General features: G+C 32.3%; 2 protein-coding genes across 3 annotated transcripts; one reads left to right on the top strand and one right to left on the bottom strand.

The window, feature by feature from the left end:
• Positions 1-248: 248 nt before the first annotated feature.
• On the bottom strand, positions 249-11945 carry LOC144840399 (transmembrane protein 163a-like). Of its 2 annotated transcripts, none has more exons than XM_078696209.1 (9): positions 11778-11945; positions 9768-9940; positions 9479-9598; positions 9103-9146; positions 4886-4980; positions 4389-4485; positions 2846-2957; positions 2329-2470; positions 249-2069 (listed from the first exon to the last, which is right to left on the bottom strand). In XM_078696209.1, exons 2-9 carry the CDS (start codon positions 9889-9891, stop codon positions 1979-1981), a joined length of 825 nt encoding a protein of 274 aa, XP_078552335.1. In that variant the 5' UTR covers positions 9892-9940; positions 11778-11945; the 3' UTR covers positions 249-1978. The 2 variants fall into 2 exon arrangements, with proteins under 2 accessions (XP_078552335.1, XP_078552343.1); XM_078696217.1 differs by lacking the exon at positions 11778-11945 and adding an exon at positions 11654-11744.
• LOC144840389 (LETM1 domain-containing protein 1-like) lies at positions 11943-15984 on the top strand. The gene is made up of 9 exons (XM_078696198.1): positions 11943-12068; positions 12408-12589; positions 12822-12937; positions 13186-13268; positions 13445-13625; positions 14041-14139; positions 14534-14692; positions 15128-15227; positions 15653-15984. The coding sequence occupies exons 1-9, from the start codon at positions 11959-11961 to the stop codon at positions 15742-15744; spliced, it is 1122 nt and encodes a 373-aa protein (XP_078552324.1). The 5' UTR covers positions 11943-11958; the 3' UTR covers positions 15745-15984.
• The last annotated feature ends 239 nt before the right edge of the window (positions 15985-16223 follow it).

Genomic DNA, 16223 nt, shown 5'->3' with positions numbered 1-16223 from the left:
TGAAATGATATTGCTATTGATATGAAACAATTACATGACAGATATAAAAAGTACAATAATTATGCTTTTAAATTCAATATGCTAATATTATTCATCTCAGAGATAGATGTACATCACTTATTTACCTAAAATATTATTGTACTTATAATATTTATTTTATGACAACATATGTCATATATATCAATAATTAAATATATACAAAAAACTGTCTTTTATTTGTAGAAAAACAATTAATAAGTCAAAATAAAAATTAATAAATAATAGTCACGCTGAAAATAAAATATTGCATAAGTACATTTTCACCTTTATTTTATTACAAAATTATATGGGTTTGTGCAAAATTAATTTATTCTGTAACATAACATATTGATTTATTCTGGAGCCTTTTTCTTGTTTTTTATTTAATATTTTGCAATAGATACAATACAGTTGAATCACTAAGACCTAAATTGTCCTTTATTGGAGGTGTTTCTTGAATATGGTTTAGCAGTTAGTAGTGTTAAAACTTGTTTGCTTTACAGGAAAATGTCCGCTTAGGATTGTCCCAAAGAAGGTGGTTCTACTGTAGATTCTTTAATTTGATTACAAGTGAAAAAGGAATAGATAGGAAAATATACATTTCAGTTCACATTTTGCATTTCATTTACTTTCTTACACACAAGATATTTTTTCATACAACAAAATAATACTTTATACAAGATCATGCTAAAAACACACCTGCACGATCTCAGTTGCTACTGCCTTGCAGTTCCACTGTAAAAGGGAAAACATAATTTCTATTCAACCACATGCACTTCAGCGCTTATATAAATCAGATCATAATTTAAATATTTCATAACTGTAATAATAACTATTATAAATTTCATAATAAAATATATGTATCTTATATATATATCTATATAAAAATATTCTATTCCAATGAATAAAAAATATCAGTAAAAAATGCATAAAAATATTAGATAACATTATGCATGACCTTAATTATACTATGTGAAATGTAGATGAATAAAGAACCAATAGATGAATGGGTACTATGTCAATGAAAAGGGATGAATGGAAAAAATAAAATGTGTGAATGTATAGAGGTAGTAATTGAATGTATACAGGTAGAGATGGAATGTATAGATTGGTTGGTTGAATTAAATATAAATGAAATATAATATTAAATGAACAAAATGATAAATATACTGTGCATAAATATACTGTGTATACAATTTATACCTCCATGGATGAACCAAGTGAATGGAGAAATAAATGTATAAATAACTATTTTATGGGGATGAATATTAAAACAGATACATCACCATTTTAAAACTTCAATCTTGATTGTCAAAATTTTAAAATATTCAACTGTATTTATAAGAAAAAAATAGTTGAAATCACAAAATAACAACATTAAAGACAATATAACCAGGGAAGAGTGACTCTTCGCTGATATAACTAGAGACTTATGGCAAGTCCAGGCAATAACATATGGAAGGCAATGGGTGAGTAGAAGGGAAGCACGAGGCTCCACACAAGTGCTTTGGCATTGGTAGGTTTAAGCTTATTTGTAGGACAAGCCTGTGACTGAACATCCCAGTCGACCATGAACCTACTTATTGTAGGCATATATCACAGATTTGAACTGGCTTTTGTAAAGTTGCGAGTGAGATAAATAGTGAACTGTTTCTATTTGCCTGTATTGTTGTGGCATGTCAATTCCATAAGTCTTACACCGGCACTAACTCTCAACAAAACGGAAAGTGGTATCTGCAATTTTAATGATTGGCAGGATCAAACAGTCCTAAATCAGCCTACACACATATAGTTGCACTTCGAAGACTAGAAGACTTAAATTGCACCATTCATATTGTTCACAACAAGGCTTAGTCAAATGTAAGTCTAATCAGGAAGATATCTCCCTGGATTAATCTTTCTTACAATTATTGTTTAATTGTCTATATATTATCAAATAAAAAAGGCAGTTGATCCGTCTTCATATGACATTGCTGGAATCACTTTGCTTTTCCCAACAGCAGCAAATTTTGATTGGAAATGATGATTCCATAAAAATATCCACTAATAATCTATGAGGTAAAAAAAAGTAGTTATTATAACTCTTTCTCAAACTGTGCCACATTCTTTCTCATACAAACTGACACTGAATCATCAAAAAGACGAATCTCTTTTTAAAAAAAGAAATTACATATATGTTTAATTGATATACATAGTATTTTTAAGCATTCATTTGTCTTTTAGATTTTTTTTTGCTAATAATTTTTGCTGGATAAAATAAAAATAAATATAAATATAATAATTTTTAAACAAAATTTGTAAACAATTTACCGTGTACCATATACACCAAGAAATAGCCCCACTGCAATGGCTATAACCTCATCTAAGTACCAGATTTCATCGTTATGTTTTATCACTTCTGTGCTTAGTAGAATGCTAAATCCAAGTACACTACCAGCTAATGAACTCAGAGCTGAAATATAAACATTCTGTACTGCATTAAAAAAGAGTGGATTTTCCTAAGACCTGGGGTAACTGTTTCTTTCTGTTAGCATTTAAATTTGTTTCCAATTTTCAATATTTGCCATGTCCTAAAGAAGAAGATAGTTTACTGGAAATTAGGTGAACATTTTTCCAAATCATAAACATGAACAGCTATTTGTTCAAAATGTGCAAAAACACAATGTACAATATAAAGGTTGAAGAAAACAATTAAAAAAAAACTGATTTAAAGGTTTAGGGAACAAACAACTTCTGGTTATTAAGTTCTGTTTAGTCACTTCAAATAGTTCAGGCTCTATTTCATGTAAAAATAATAAATAAAACAAAATAATCTTATATCACTTACCATCTGTCCTTAAACTGCGACTTTCTAGTTTACTTGCAATAACAAATTTAATCAGTGCTAACACCAAACATATTACGCCACTTGTTGCTGCTAACACATATAATGAGAAGTGCTACAAATACAACAACAAAATACAGTGTTACTAATTGGAGTGGAGTTGTGGCTTGGTGGTTATGATGCTTGGCTACCACTCCAAAGGTCCTGGGTTCAAATCCCGTCGGGATTTTTTTCAAGGATAAAATTACTCCAATCCCAAAGACTTGTAATAAGACTTTGTTTATGTAGAGCATCTTGTGTATATGTTTGTCTTGTGAACCTAATGATTCACAATGATCAGCAAATGCTGGATGGATCACCCTCATTAAATATGGTCAAAAAAACAAAAAAAAATTGTTAAAGGACAACTTGACCGAGGACCATATTTACGTCATGAGTTTTCTGGCAAAGTTTGGCAAATCGTGAACATTTCTAGTAAACACACTTATGTAAATAAATCGTAAAAAATATAAATGTTGATTTTTTTATTGTTTCTTTTGCTTAACTCATTAAGTAGATTTTGCGATGCACCTGTGACGTCACAGCAATTACGGCGACGGCGGTATGGCGTGCGCGTGCGGCGATATCCTTAATCTCGCGATTGTTCTGAATTCATATGTACATCCCTAATACGTTGTAAAAATATGGTCCTCGGTCAATTTGTCTTTTAAATGCAAAATTAGCTGTTTCATATCAATGTTAATATAGGCCTATTTATAGGGAATGCCATGAACAACCATTTAAAGTAAAGCACATGTGGTCTAATGGTAGACTGCTTTCATTCAAATTTGAATGAGTCAGTTGTACTCGGGCACTGATCTTCCCATTATTAATGTTAAGTATAGCATTTTCCGTCAATCCCACAAAGTTAATGTCTGCTTTATGGCATCGCCCTCTGCATATTAATATACTTTACCATACAAAAATGGAGTATTTGTATTTACTGTATTTTGTATACTAGGCCTATACAATATAAAAGGCCATGACCCATTAAATGAACCATATCTTTGATTGAAAATGGACAATCATTCAACTAAAACTACTTTTAAATCAAACTTATTGTTCCTAAAATTGAGTAGGTTTTTTAAAGGATTATAAGTAAGTCATTGTCTGATTTTGGTAAATTTATATATAGAAGTAGAACAAACTGATTTTGTTATTTGGTAGGTTAATTATCACAATCAAATAGAAAAGAATGCTGTTGAAATATATAGGGTTTACTGAATATTCATTGGTTATCGGGAACTCTGAGTACAGTATTGTGTTTTGCTTATGAGGGGTAGGGATGGAGTTAATTATTAAGGAGCTTTTGATTTCCCTGAGGAAAAAAAGGCATTAAAATATGTCGAAAAATGCTAAAAACACACAAGGCTAAACCAGGGGCCAGGCCTCTGCGTTACCCCACTGATGTTAATTCATTGTGCGAATTCAGAAAAATTATGAAGTGTGTCCTCACTCTATTCTTTGATATAGCTTTGTATGTGATTTCTAATCAAACGCTACTTACAGGAATAGTGTGCGTTTCAGATGCTAAGTTTACAACTGCTCTTGCTCCTATAGAGATACTAGCCAAGGTGAATATAATACCAAGAAATATCAAGGACCTATAAATAAAACCAGATAAATAGAATGAATGAATGAATGAAAAGAAAAACTAATTTAATTATTGATGTTGCTTTTGCTTTATATGATTTTTGTTTATGTATATTACTTCTAATTTGATTTCTACAAATAGTAGTATAATTTACCTTAATAAATGTTTAAATGCACAAATTTAGCACTTTAAAAAAAATAAATGTTGTTCAAATACCAAAAAAAAAAAAAAATGGCTTAAAAAATTGCTCCATGGAAACCATTATTGAATTTTTTGACAGCTAATTGTTCTTTTTTTAAAACCGTATTTTAGATCGGTTATTTTATGTGTTTTTTTTAAATGGACCTATTACTTTTTCATAACCATATTTTATTCGTTCAATAGATTAAAAATATGACCCATACACCTACATTCTTTCTCGTTCTGCAGAGTACAGTGTTCCTACTGATCCATAAAAACGCCATATCACTATTGCTGAAGTAAAAATATCTAAAATACAATCAAACTAAAAGAAAAAGTAATAACAATTGTCACACATGAGGAATTCTTTTTCATTTGTTATGTAATTTATAGTTATAGTAATGATGCTCATAAAAGCTTTTAGATTTTCTATTCGTTCTGTTGCTTCACGGTTCAGTGGCAGATAAGAGGCCAAGGGCCTAAGGTAAAATAAGTGCTATCTATCTTTTGCATTGTAATTTCGGGCACATTGAGTAGGGTATTGTTTTGTTTCAGTTTCAGTTTCAGTTTTTATTTTCCAATATAAAACATAGTGTAATGAATATATTCAAAAATGGAAGGATGACCAAAAAAGAGCAAAGCTCGTACAGTATTTGGCCACCTTAACAAAATAATTAATACATGGTACAAACATAATTGAAACACAGGACGAGACAATACTAGCTAAACATGTTGGCATATGAACTCAAAGATAGTGCGTTAAAACCAAAAAAAGAACAATGTAAATGTAAACATATTTGTAACACTCATTGATAAGTTAAGAACAAATTATTTTTATACAGTTTATGTAGAGGGGTAGGGATGGATCAGGGCCTATAAATTGTGAAATAAGTGCTGGCGCTACGTGATTCAAGCGTGCCATCCGCAATAAAACTATTGAACGATTCACTGTAAAAATGTTAAACGTGTGAATACAAAGTCGTTAATAACGTGTCATAAAGCTTTCTTTCAATCAATTGTATATAAAAATCTAGTAATGTGTGAAAGTCACAGTGCAGAAAATCAATGGACCGAGAAGGGCCTTGATGAGGTGAATGTCTTTTGTGGATGGTGACCATTTAACACAGAATTCGATGATACCTACTAATGAAAAAGGCACATCTGTTCATTAACTCTTGAAAGTGGGGTTAGTTTGAAAAATTAGAAAGGTGAAAAATATGTACACTTCCAATTTTCCCTTTAAAAAAAAATTACTAGGCCATTTTAATGACATTTAATAACAGTTGTTTTATTAGTTATTTTTACCAAAATATGTATCAAAATAAAAAGTTAATTACTGATAAAATGCAAATTTAAAAGGAAAAACTGAAACTCATAGTCTGGAAATCTGGGTTTTGGTTATATTTAATTCTGTTTATTTTGTCATTAATTGTTAAATTGTTTTGGCAAAAGTGAATAACTTTATCAAAAATACAAAATGCCTATATTCAAAGTTTGATTTTTATACATCTTTTATTTTTCAAAGTGCTTGAATAAATGATTAAATCACATTACTGAATAAATTAAGTTGCTATTATTATATTAATTTAAAAAGAATCGTAGGTGAACATTTGGCCCAAAAAAAAAGAGGAGACAATGGAACAGAAAGCAACGATTTGTCAGATGGAAGATGAGAAAGAAGACAGACAAGAAAATAAGCTAAATTTAGAGGCTACTACAGCCTTACTGAAAAATACCTTGGTTCAGTGAGCCCTAGTAGGCCTAATTTTATTTTTCTCTATTGATACAACAGTTTCTGTTGGTTCAGATATTGAAATCCATAAATGATATCATGTATTGATTATACTGTCCAAGATGGACAGGGAAATAAGCTAAATTTAGAGGCTACTAGCCTTACTGAAAAATACCTCGGTTCATTGAGCCCTACTAGGCCTAATTTTATTTTTCTCTGTGATCTATTGATAAAATAGTTTCTGTTGGTTCAGATATTGAAATCCATAAATATGGTATCACATGTATTGATCATACTGTAATTTTATAAATGAATACATTTCACCTGATTAAGCAAGAACAGGTAGAAACAAAATGGAACCTTGGAATTAACAATAAAATGTCACACTACTGAAAATCACAAAGTGTTATATTCTGAACATTGACCTCGCTGAACACATCTATCAAAAAACACAATATTTATATCACTGGATAATCTATTATTTAACATAAAAAAGCCAAATGTAAAGCTCTGTCAACACTATTAAATGGGGACGGATCCAGGATTTTGTGAAAGGGGAGGCGCAACTGTAGAGAGTCCGCACCAACTTGTTGTTGGCGTTGAGGCGATTTTGAAATATAACACCTAGATGGTCAGAAATGGCACTCTCACGTTATTATAAATGTACTAAAAATTGATATTTTAAATATGAAAACAGAGGTACTAGCCTATTAAATGGTGACATTTTCCCCGTAGGCCTATTTTGAGTAAAAGCGTCACAACATGACGCTTCGCGAAAGTCAGCGGAAAAAGGTGCTTGTTCAGGGCCGTCGACAGGACCTGTGGCGAAGCGAACTTTGTTAAATGATGCCCCAGATGGCCGGAAATGGTACTCTCGCACATAAAATTCATGACAAATGGCACCTCTAATTTGCAGGAAAAGACACTCTCATATGTAGCTACCAATGAGCAAAACGATCATACTTTTTCCCTCAAATAAACACACGTGACTAATTGAAGGACAATATAACATTTGGTTTTCATTCACTCAGTATTTAGTTTTGATTGCATTGCGTTCAAGTTCAATACGAACGTACATCTAGGAGAAGCCCCAAAAAAAGCGCAAAATGTAATGTTTATAGCTCAATATTTATTTACATCAATTTAGGAAATTAGATATATAAATATAAATAGGTATTGATGATACACTATACTAGCCACAGATACTGTAGGTAACAACAGCGTTCCATTTTTGACGTATATACACTTTATGCTTGTTGACTGCCAGCGATCTAAACAATAGGTAGGCCTACGTACGCAGTTGTATGGCAGTGTACTTTGTACGAATCGTTTGTGCCCCAGCTCGCTGTATGGGTACGATACACGCATCAATATCATTTTACATCCAGGGACCAAAATGCGTTTATTTTTCAGGTGAAAATAGGCAATTAATTTCGCATGACAGCAATGGCAATGGTGACCTCTAATAAAAGGTGCGCCCCACACCACCCCCCATCCAACACCCCCCCCCCCCCCCCCCCGTTTCCGCCACTGTTAAACTAGTTTGACAAAAAAAGTGCCCAAATATGGTAGTGATATGCTCAAATATGGTAGTGATATGTCATCATCATGTCCATATATGGGCACATCACATTTTTTTGTCACATAAAGTTTGATAGTGTAGACAAGGCTTTAGACTGTTAGCACTACGTACTTGATGCCAGTAACAGGCTACAGCTAAGGTGATGTTTGAAAATGTCTATTACTCGGTAACTGCAGGGATGTGTACAGAAAAAGAATCAAGCTAATCTATGAATGGGATAAAACTTACAGTGGTTATATGTTTGTGGTCCCCATTTAAAATAACCTGATCTGACCCTGGTGTGAACATTAAACTGCGACGGCCTGTATCTTGAGTGGATTTAGCATATTACAAAAAAATAATACAACTTTTTGACAATTTTAGCTTGATGATATGTGTTTGCCTAGCATCCTTTTTGGTTTACTTTGTGCCATTCATACTTCATTAATCAAGTGGAAAAAGTACAAATAAATCAAAAGGATTTTTTTTAACAATTGTCATTCTACTCTATATTATATCCATTATACTTCTACTGCATTATACATTTTCATTACTACTGAATTCAATTTTGAATGTATATTTTAAATGTATAATCGGCTTACTATTAGAATGCACTTTTTGACATTATTTAATCTTTGTTCCAAGATTATCTGTGCATTTGCACAAAAATTGTAATTGGTAAATTGCCAGAGTGTGAAGGTTGTTATTATCCTCATCCCAAGTCGCAGACCTTGTAGGCATGTTTGAGTAGGTTCTCTGTTAGACAGAAGGCTAGGTCTTAAATTAGCAAAGTTCTAAAGGCTGAACTAAAAACACCTAATCAAAGTCTTAAAGAAGGCTTAGGAGGCTGCTTCTCTTTTAAAAATAAATTCAAAATGAATTCACAGTTTATGCATACTATGGCGTTTTATTTTAGCTAATAACTAAAAATGAAAAACGTAGGCCTACCACGTATGTGTGTTGCTTCATACTTAGTGGCTATTTTTTATTGTTTCAACATGATGTTATAAACTTTGCTCCATCTTGTTCTCAGACAGAACAATACAGAGTGTACAAAGGTTATATGCATGCGCAGTTTAATATTTTGTATAAATTACTGCCACCTTTCATTTACCGCCCTGACGCCAAATAAATGCTCACTATAAAGAACTCACCCCAAAACCAAATGCTGCTGCACTTTTCGTAATTACTGAAACAGCTGTAAAAAAACAATTGATACTATAATTATGAAAACACAAATAATTAACTACAAATGAAAATACATAATCTAATTTTAAATAAACAAATATGAAAAAATATAAACATAATAAATAATGAATAGCTAAGTAAACTCAAATCAACAACAAATTATAAGCAACTGAAAATGTATAAATTAATTATAAATAATATGTGATGAATAGCTATATTTAAATTAGTATCAAAACATATTTTTAAAATAAGTTCACAGATTGTTCATTTCACAAATTATTTTGGTGGACATGAAATGCATTTGAGATTCTGTAGTTGATAAAAATAAATTGTAAAACATACCAAAACTAAGACTTCCTAAAATGCATATTAGTATGATAGAAATCCAGGATATTACAAGTGCAGCCAGCCGCCATCTTGCTGCTTGTTTTATTGTTAGTTGATGGTTTTCATCAATGCAATCTAAAGAAGTAAACATTAAAGTATTTTATTTGACACTTGACACACAAATGTTGGTATGCACTGTTCCGCATTCAATGTGCGACACAATGAAGTCGGCTTTGCGCATTGGATAGAGATATGTCCCTTGCCGTGATGTGACAAGTAAGCTGAGGTTAGAAACTTAAATTACCTGTGTTACCATTTGCAGTTTGCGTCAACTCTTCATATTTTTGTGTGTCTTCTTGAGGATGTCCGTTGGCGGTTACTGCGTGTATAGGTGAAGCATTTTCTCGCAGAGGTGATTTCTCTGACATTGCTGGAAATATCTCAACCCCTTATTTTCAAGGGCATCACTTCACATGGCTGTCATAAAAAATTTAACAACATTTTAAAATGAAATGGATAACTTTCCAACAAATAATGTGCCTAATATACCTAAAAGAAATACCAGGAAAAAAATCTGCAAATATAAACTTGGACTCAACAACGAAATGCTTATTTTTGTTAATTAAAAAAAAAAACTTTATTAGAAGAATGCAAGAATAAAACCTTTGTTTTATGGCATTGCTCTTCTTTGTTCAATTGTCAGTACAAGGTATAGTACAATAGTAGTAATTAATATACATATTTTAAAATTTAATGGCCTTTTTAAACCATAACCCTAATTTTGTAAGCCTATACTTCTTACATAACATTAAAATAGTAACTAGAAAGCCACTCCGAGAGTGCATACCTCCGCCTACTGTAAAATTCTCCTACATAGATTTCTCCGGGAATATATATGCTGTTTGTGATTTAGGCTAATTTCACTACAAGCATGCGTATGCGAGTTTGGTGTAATGGTTATGTAACAAGCCTTTAAATTAACAATAGCTTCAGTTGACTAACAATAGAACAGCAACGTAAAAATAAAAAACGAGTGAATTTGAAAAGAAATAGGTTTTTTAAACTACTCGCATCAAAAAACGTGCACATTAAATCAAATTATGTTTTAAAATTACAAATCACAAATAACTCTTGCCTCTTGTACAAAAATGAAGTTTTTTGGACAAGAAAATGCAATTTCAGTTTACTTGTTACTTTAAGACTGCTCGCCGGCTTTTGAAAAATTCTGTCCTATCTTTTAACATTAGCAGGTCTGAAAAGTATACTAAAAAGTGGTCCAGAATTGGGACCATGGTCCCAAAATTTAATGGAATGGTCCTTGACCACATATCTATCTGTACATTCATTTTGGTAAAGATCTTGTAATTACTTTTTGAGAATCCTGCTAACAAACAAACAAACAGACGGACAAACAAACAAACAAACAAACACACACGATCGATAAATACATATACCTGCTTGGCGGAGGTAAATAACAGAGTAAGAAATGTCTTAATATAATCGGTTGCGGAACAGCTAGGGTGTGTCTTGATAATCATTACCCAAAATGTGTTACAGTCAGACTTGATTGGTCATTTTTTATTAGACCAGCATAATAGCAATACAACATGGAGATGAAAAATGTTGGGCAGGGGCAGCTTAAAAGCAAAATATTGCTTTAAACTAAAATGCAGCTTCCACCACCAAAAAACACAACCATTTCATATAGTTTACTCCTTTCAATATAAAATAAAAACATGGTTTCATTTAATTAAAGTCTGTCATAATTTCAGGTCTTAATTAAAAGTTGACGAAAGAAATGTTACAACTTCTCCTCTTCCTATCAGCAACAAAACAATTTAGGATGGGCTTTTATAAAATTTAGGAAAAAGGTAGAAAATAGGGTATATTTTTAGTCTGGCAAATTAACAGGCCCCTGGACAAACCATTGAGAGTGAAATATGGTACATTTTTATGAGTACGTTTAATGCCAAAAAATATGTTACAAAACCTGTATGCACTCTGTATTTACACGGTATATGAAATGAAATGTGAAAACAGTAATCTTAAACTTACAAATCATACATAAGACTGAGTAGTATTTATACTCGTACAGTATAGTAGTAGCAGTAGTAGCAATAGTAGTAGCCCTATCGCCAGTCTTACTTTTGCGACACCACACACACACACAAAGTTAGCTTATGAACTTACCACCAGTCAAGTTTGGATCGAGTTGGTGCATTTTATCTTAAGATACAATATTGAATTGAAATGGCATTTCTCTGACAAGTTCTACAAAAAACTATAATCCACTTTCATTTCATGGATAGCCTACCTGTAGTTGTGGTGGTGCAGAAAATAAATAATTGTTGGATTTATTTTATTGATTACTCTCGATCGTTCAGCCGCTCAGCAGCGTGAGAAAACCACGAATAATAAAGAGAGACGGGTATTGGTCAAAACTTTGAGACGCCCTCTATAGTAGCATTAAAATCAAAACAATCGCGTAAAATAAAATGAGTTGTTTTAGTACAACCACCTCTCTCTTGAGAGCGAATAAAAGTGCATATTTAAGTTTACAATACGGTTTTTTAGAATCAAAAAATGTGAAATTAAACTTAATTTGGTAAAAAATGTATTCTAATAGAATTTTAGATTAGTAATATTCTGTAGTCGGGGCCATCTAGCTAGGCATACTTACTACATAACCGAACTCTGTATTATAGGCGAGGTAGGCGGCCCTAAGTCTCCTCTATACTAATACAGTTTGTGCATGGAGTCTAAACCAGGGCCTAGAGAGGCCTTCCCCTATCTACACCTACAGACCCCCTACAGCTGTTGTGGCGGATTGTACAGTTCGTTATGGTTATTTATATATAATATAGGCTAGGGCCTACTACTACAATTTGCGGATAACGCTTTGTCATTGTATTGGATCATCTTTTCTTAACATCTCTTGTTTTAGTCTAAAAAATAGACTCAACACACTTGGATTCTGTACTACGTCACAATATAATACACGTGAAAATGAGAAGAATGACAGTACTGGTTTGCTAAGAGTGTATAAAAAATATGAACAGAAATATTTTGACTATATCAGGGAACGTTTTCCAAGGTATTACAAAGTGAACATGCAGGTTATAGGAGGTTAGTACATATTCAAATTTGAAAGGGGGGAGGGGAGATGGGTTTCAAGTACATTTCCCTTCAATGATCAATTCTTTAGTACAGTACTGTATCAACTTTATAGTATTGCCCTGCAAGTCACTAATAGCAAACCAATCAAATAATAAAAGACCAATAACAATGTATATTGTTCAATTTCTGTCATAACCATTTTAATATTTAAGAACACTAATAATTAAATTGTTTTTTTCAGGAGCAAAAACTACATGGCATGATACTAAATATAGATTACATTTACGAAAAAAGATGAAAGAAAATAAGATATCTTACCTGGATTTACCTTGGAAAGATGTTATGTTTATTAGACAGGTAAGGGGAAAACATCAATATACATAATCAAATTAGTTCATCTGATTCATCCAAAACATGGATAACAAACATTGGCAGAAAAATATGTCTCCTGGTGAATTAGTTGCTAATGGATGTCTGCCTAATGACCTCAGTTTTACTACCTTATTGTTGGTGTGTCAAAGGTTAACAGAAGGTTAACATCATTGGTCAAGGGGCAATCCATGTACTTCATTTTCTTTTAATTCAATGATTTTATTTTCTTATAGTATCGTAGAGATCTTTATAAGGTGACGCCAACACTGATACTTTGCCTCTTTCCAGTTGTGTTCTATGCTGTTCTGGTTATTGTGTAAGTAGTAGAAGAAAGATAAAATATTCCTACTTATTTTAGCATAACAATACACTTTTGTCCCAAAATATTTGATTTCATTTAATTCAAAATGCAATAAACAAAAACAAAATCCAAATCAATTTTACAGTTGAGATTTCAGAGTTATCTAATGAAAATATTCTTTCTATAAACAGAGCACTAAGACCGCGCCTACTGCTAAGTCAGCAGTTCTTTACAGCTGAACAACAGAACAAATACAGGGTAAATGATCAGAAACGCCGAGTTAAATTATACCCACAAGTTTTAAAACATCTAAAAAATTCACAGTGCAGGACAAAGGCTGAGAAGGAAATGCTCGATATAATAATCACAAGGGTAGGTTATTTCACTTTTCAGACTGAAATAATCACTATAGCACCAATTACCCCCTAGGATGGATACCCCAGCATAATTACCCCCTATGATGGCTACCATCCATGTCCAATAATAACCTTCCTCGATGATATTTAATAAATATAAAAAAGTTTATTAACTAAACTGTCCAGCTCATAATAAAATACATACCCATCATAATCCACAATAATCATCATTTAAGGATTAGCTTTACAGTACATCATTTCTGTCAATCTTTCTGTCAGACTAAATCTAAATCATTTTACAGTCAGATAGACTACTTCTTCTTCATGAGTACCTGTAGGAATAAAAGAATCGGTGTGAGCTGCAATTCTGGTCTGATAACCAAGTTTGTGTGATTATATTTAAAATGATATGATACTCATTTATTTTTCAGATTGAACAGGGGAAAGCAACTGTCGCACAAGATTTACTCAACTCAAGAAATTTGTTTGAAGAATCATTGAACGTTGCTAATTTACGAAGGAAACAATTAGTATGTTTCACATTTAATTGGTTTAGCACGGTTGTTCCAATGATGGAAAAGCATCGGAGTTTTTACATAACCAGCTTTACATACACATCCATTGCATTTAATCAATATCCATACATATTGTATAGATCTCCAATGTCTTGCAGATTCTACTACTACTATACAACTGCCAATGCTTTGTTAACCAAAACATCATTTTTGCACATACATAAATAGATCAATTATGGGGCTATGAGTATGGGGAGGTGCAAAGTAACAACAATTCAAACCAATTGGGAAAGGGTACATAGGATTATTTTTTATAGTATTTCAACCTTTTGTAGAGTTTAAAAGCCTTTAAGTCACAAAGTGTTAGGAAACTGGAATTATACTACAATTTAATTTTATCTTTACACAGGTAGATATATGTAAGCTGTTATCCATAAATCCATACCTCCAACCATCATTCTTCTTACGCCGTAGACTTGTGTTCAGCTTGACCGAACTTCAAACGATAGATAAAGGAATCAAAATGGACAACGACCTTCACAAACTGGATCTTGTGCAGCTTCAGAGGGTACTGTACAAAGAAATAACTTAGATATACAACTTGTGCTTGCCTTTCAATCTCATAGTCTCAAGTTCAACTTCTCTACTCACTTACGTGGAGCATCTTGGCAATACACCTTCCTAAATAAAAATATAAAACAAATGTCTTTAGACATCTATATTATAGATTTTTGTTAAGCTCTGTCTACACTATCAAACTAGTTTGAAAAAAAAAGTGTGATGTACCCAAATATGGTAGTGATATGCCCAAATATGGTAGTGATATGACATTGTCATATATGGGCACATCATGTTAACTTTGATAGTGTAGACAGAACTTTATATCATTGCTAATGGTTCCCTTACTTGTACAGTAGTTTTAAATGATCATTTCTAATGGACAAAATTATGTGAAATAGTTGGATCACAAACTAAACATTATATTCATATATTATTTTCACAGATTTGCTTTGACCGTGGCTTCTATTCAAGTGATGGTTTAACTGACCAAGTTTTTATAAATTGGCTGCAGAATTGGATAGAATTATCAACAAACATGTCTGGTAAGTACAACCGTGGAAGCTATTGGACACTCAATAGTATCCAGTTTCCACATGTCAGAAAACCTAATAATACTCATATATATATATATATAGTAACTTACCAAGTCAATTTTAATGTCTACTAGTAAAGCTTGGTGGTTATGATGTTTGGCTACCAATCCAAGGGTCCTGGGTTCAAGTCCTGTCATATTTTTTTTAATGACAATTTACACCTCCACTCCCAAATACTTTTAATAAGTCTTTGTTTGTGTAGAGCATCTTGTGTATATGTTTGTCTTGTGAACAGGATTGCCACCTTTAAGGAGGATAGTGAATGAATTCGCTTATGGTTATCCTTGGAAATTTGCCTAAATATATAAAAACAAAACAAAGCTATCATAATTTATATACAAATAAATACTATTTTCATGTATGTTTGGTTTTAGAAAATAAGATGACGTTATCTGGATATGCTGCATTCTTGTTAGTAATCAACCATCCGGCTAATGGAAACATTTTTGCTATGAAGAAGACATAAAATATGTACCCAGCTACTGGCACTATTGTAGTTTGAAAAAGACCGATATGTAACTAATCGTATTTTGAATACAGTACATATACACTACCTGCAATATAAATAAAATTATTTGCCATAAATTACATTCATATAATATAGAAATACGTTTTATACAAAAGGATAATAAATGTTTACGGTCACAATTTCATTAGTTTGGCCGACTGTTTGAATGCATTAAAAGTTGTATTTAACAATGCTTGAGTTTCGTCTGATATTATGTTTTACATATTTAACTGAAATCGGAGGATATTCACGTTTGCAAATCCAAGGCCCAGTTTCCTGGTTCATACAAGCCCTGTCGTTGACTGATGAGAGGGCGCTTGTTAAATGGCTGCTGGACGCGTTTACGAAGGAATATGTAATTGGAACATCAATTCAACTTTATTTAACCATGGAGGCCCATATCAACACATGGGTGTTCTTCCCTGAAGCTGTGCACC

Source organism: Antedon bifida, chromosome 1, assembly GCF_963402885.1.
Source record: "Antedon bifida chromosome 1, ecAntBifi1.1, whole genome shotgun sequence".
Classification (NCBI taxonomy): domain Eukaryota; kingdom Metazoa; phylum Echinodermata; class Crinoidea; order Comatulida; family Antedonidae; genus Antedon; species Antedon bifida.
This window is presented reverse-complemented; position numbering and strand designations above follow the sequence as displayed.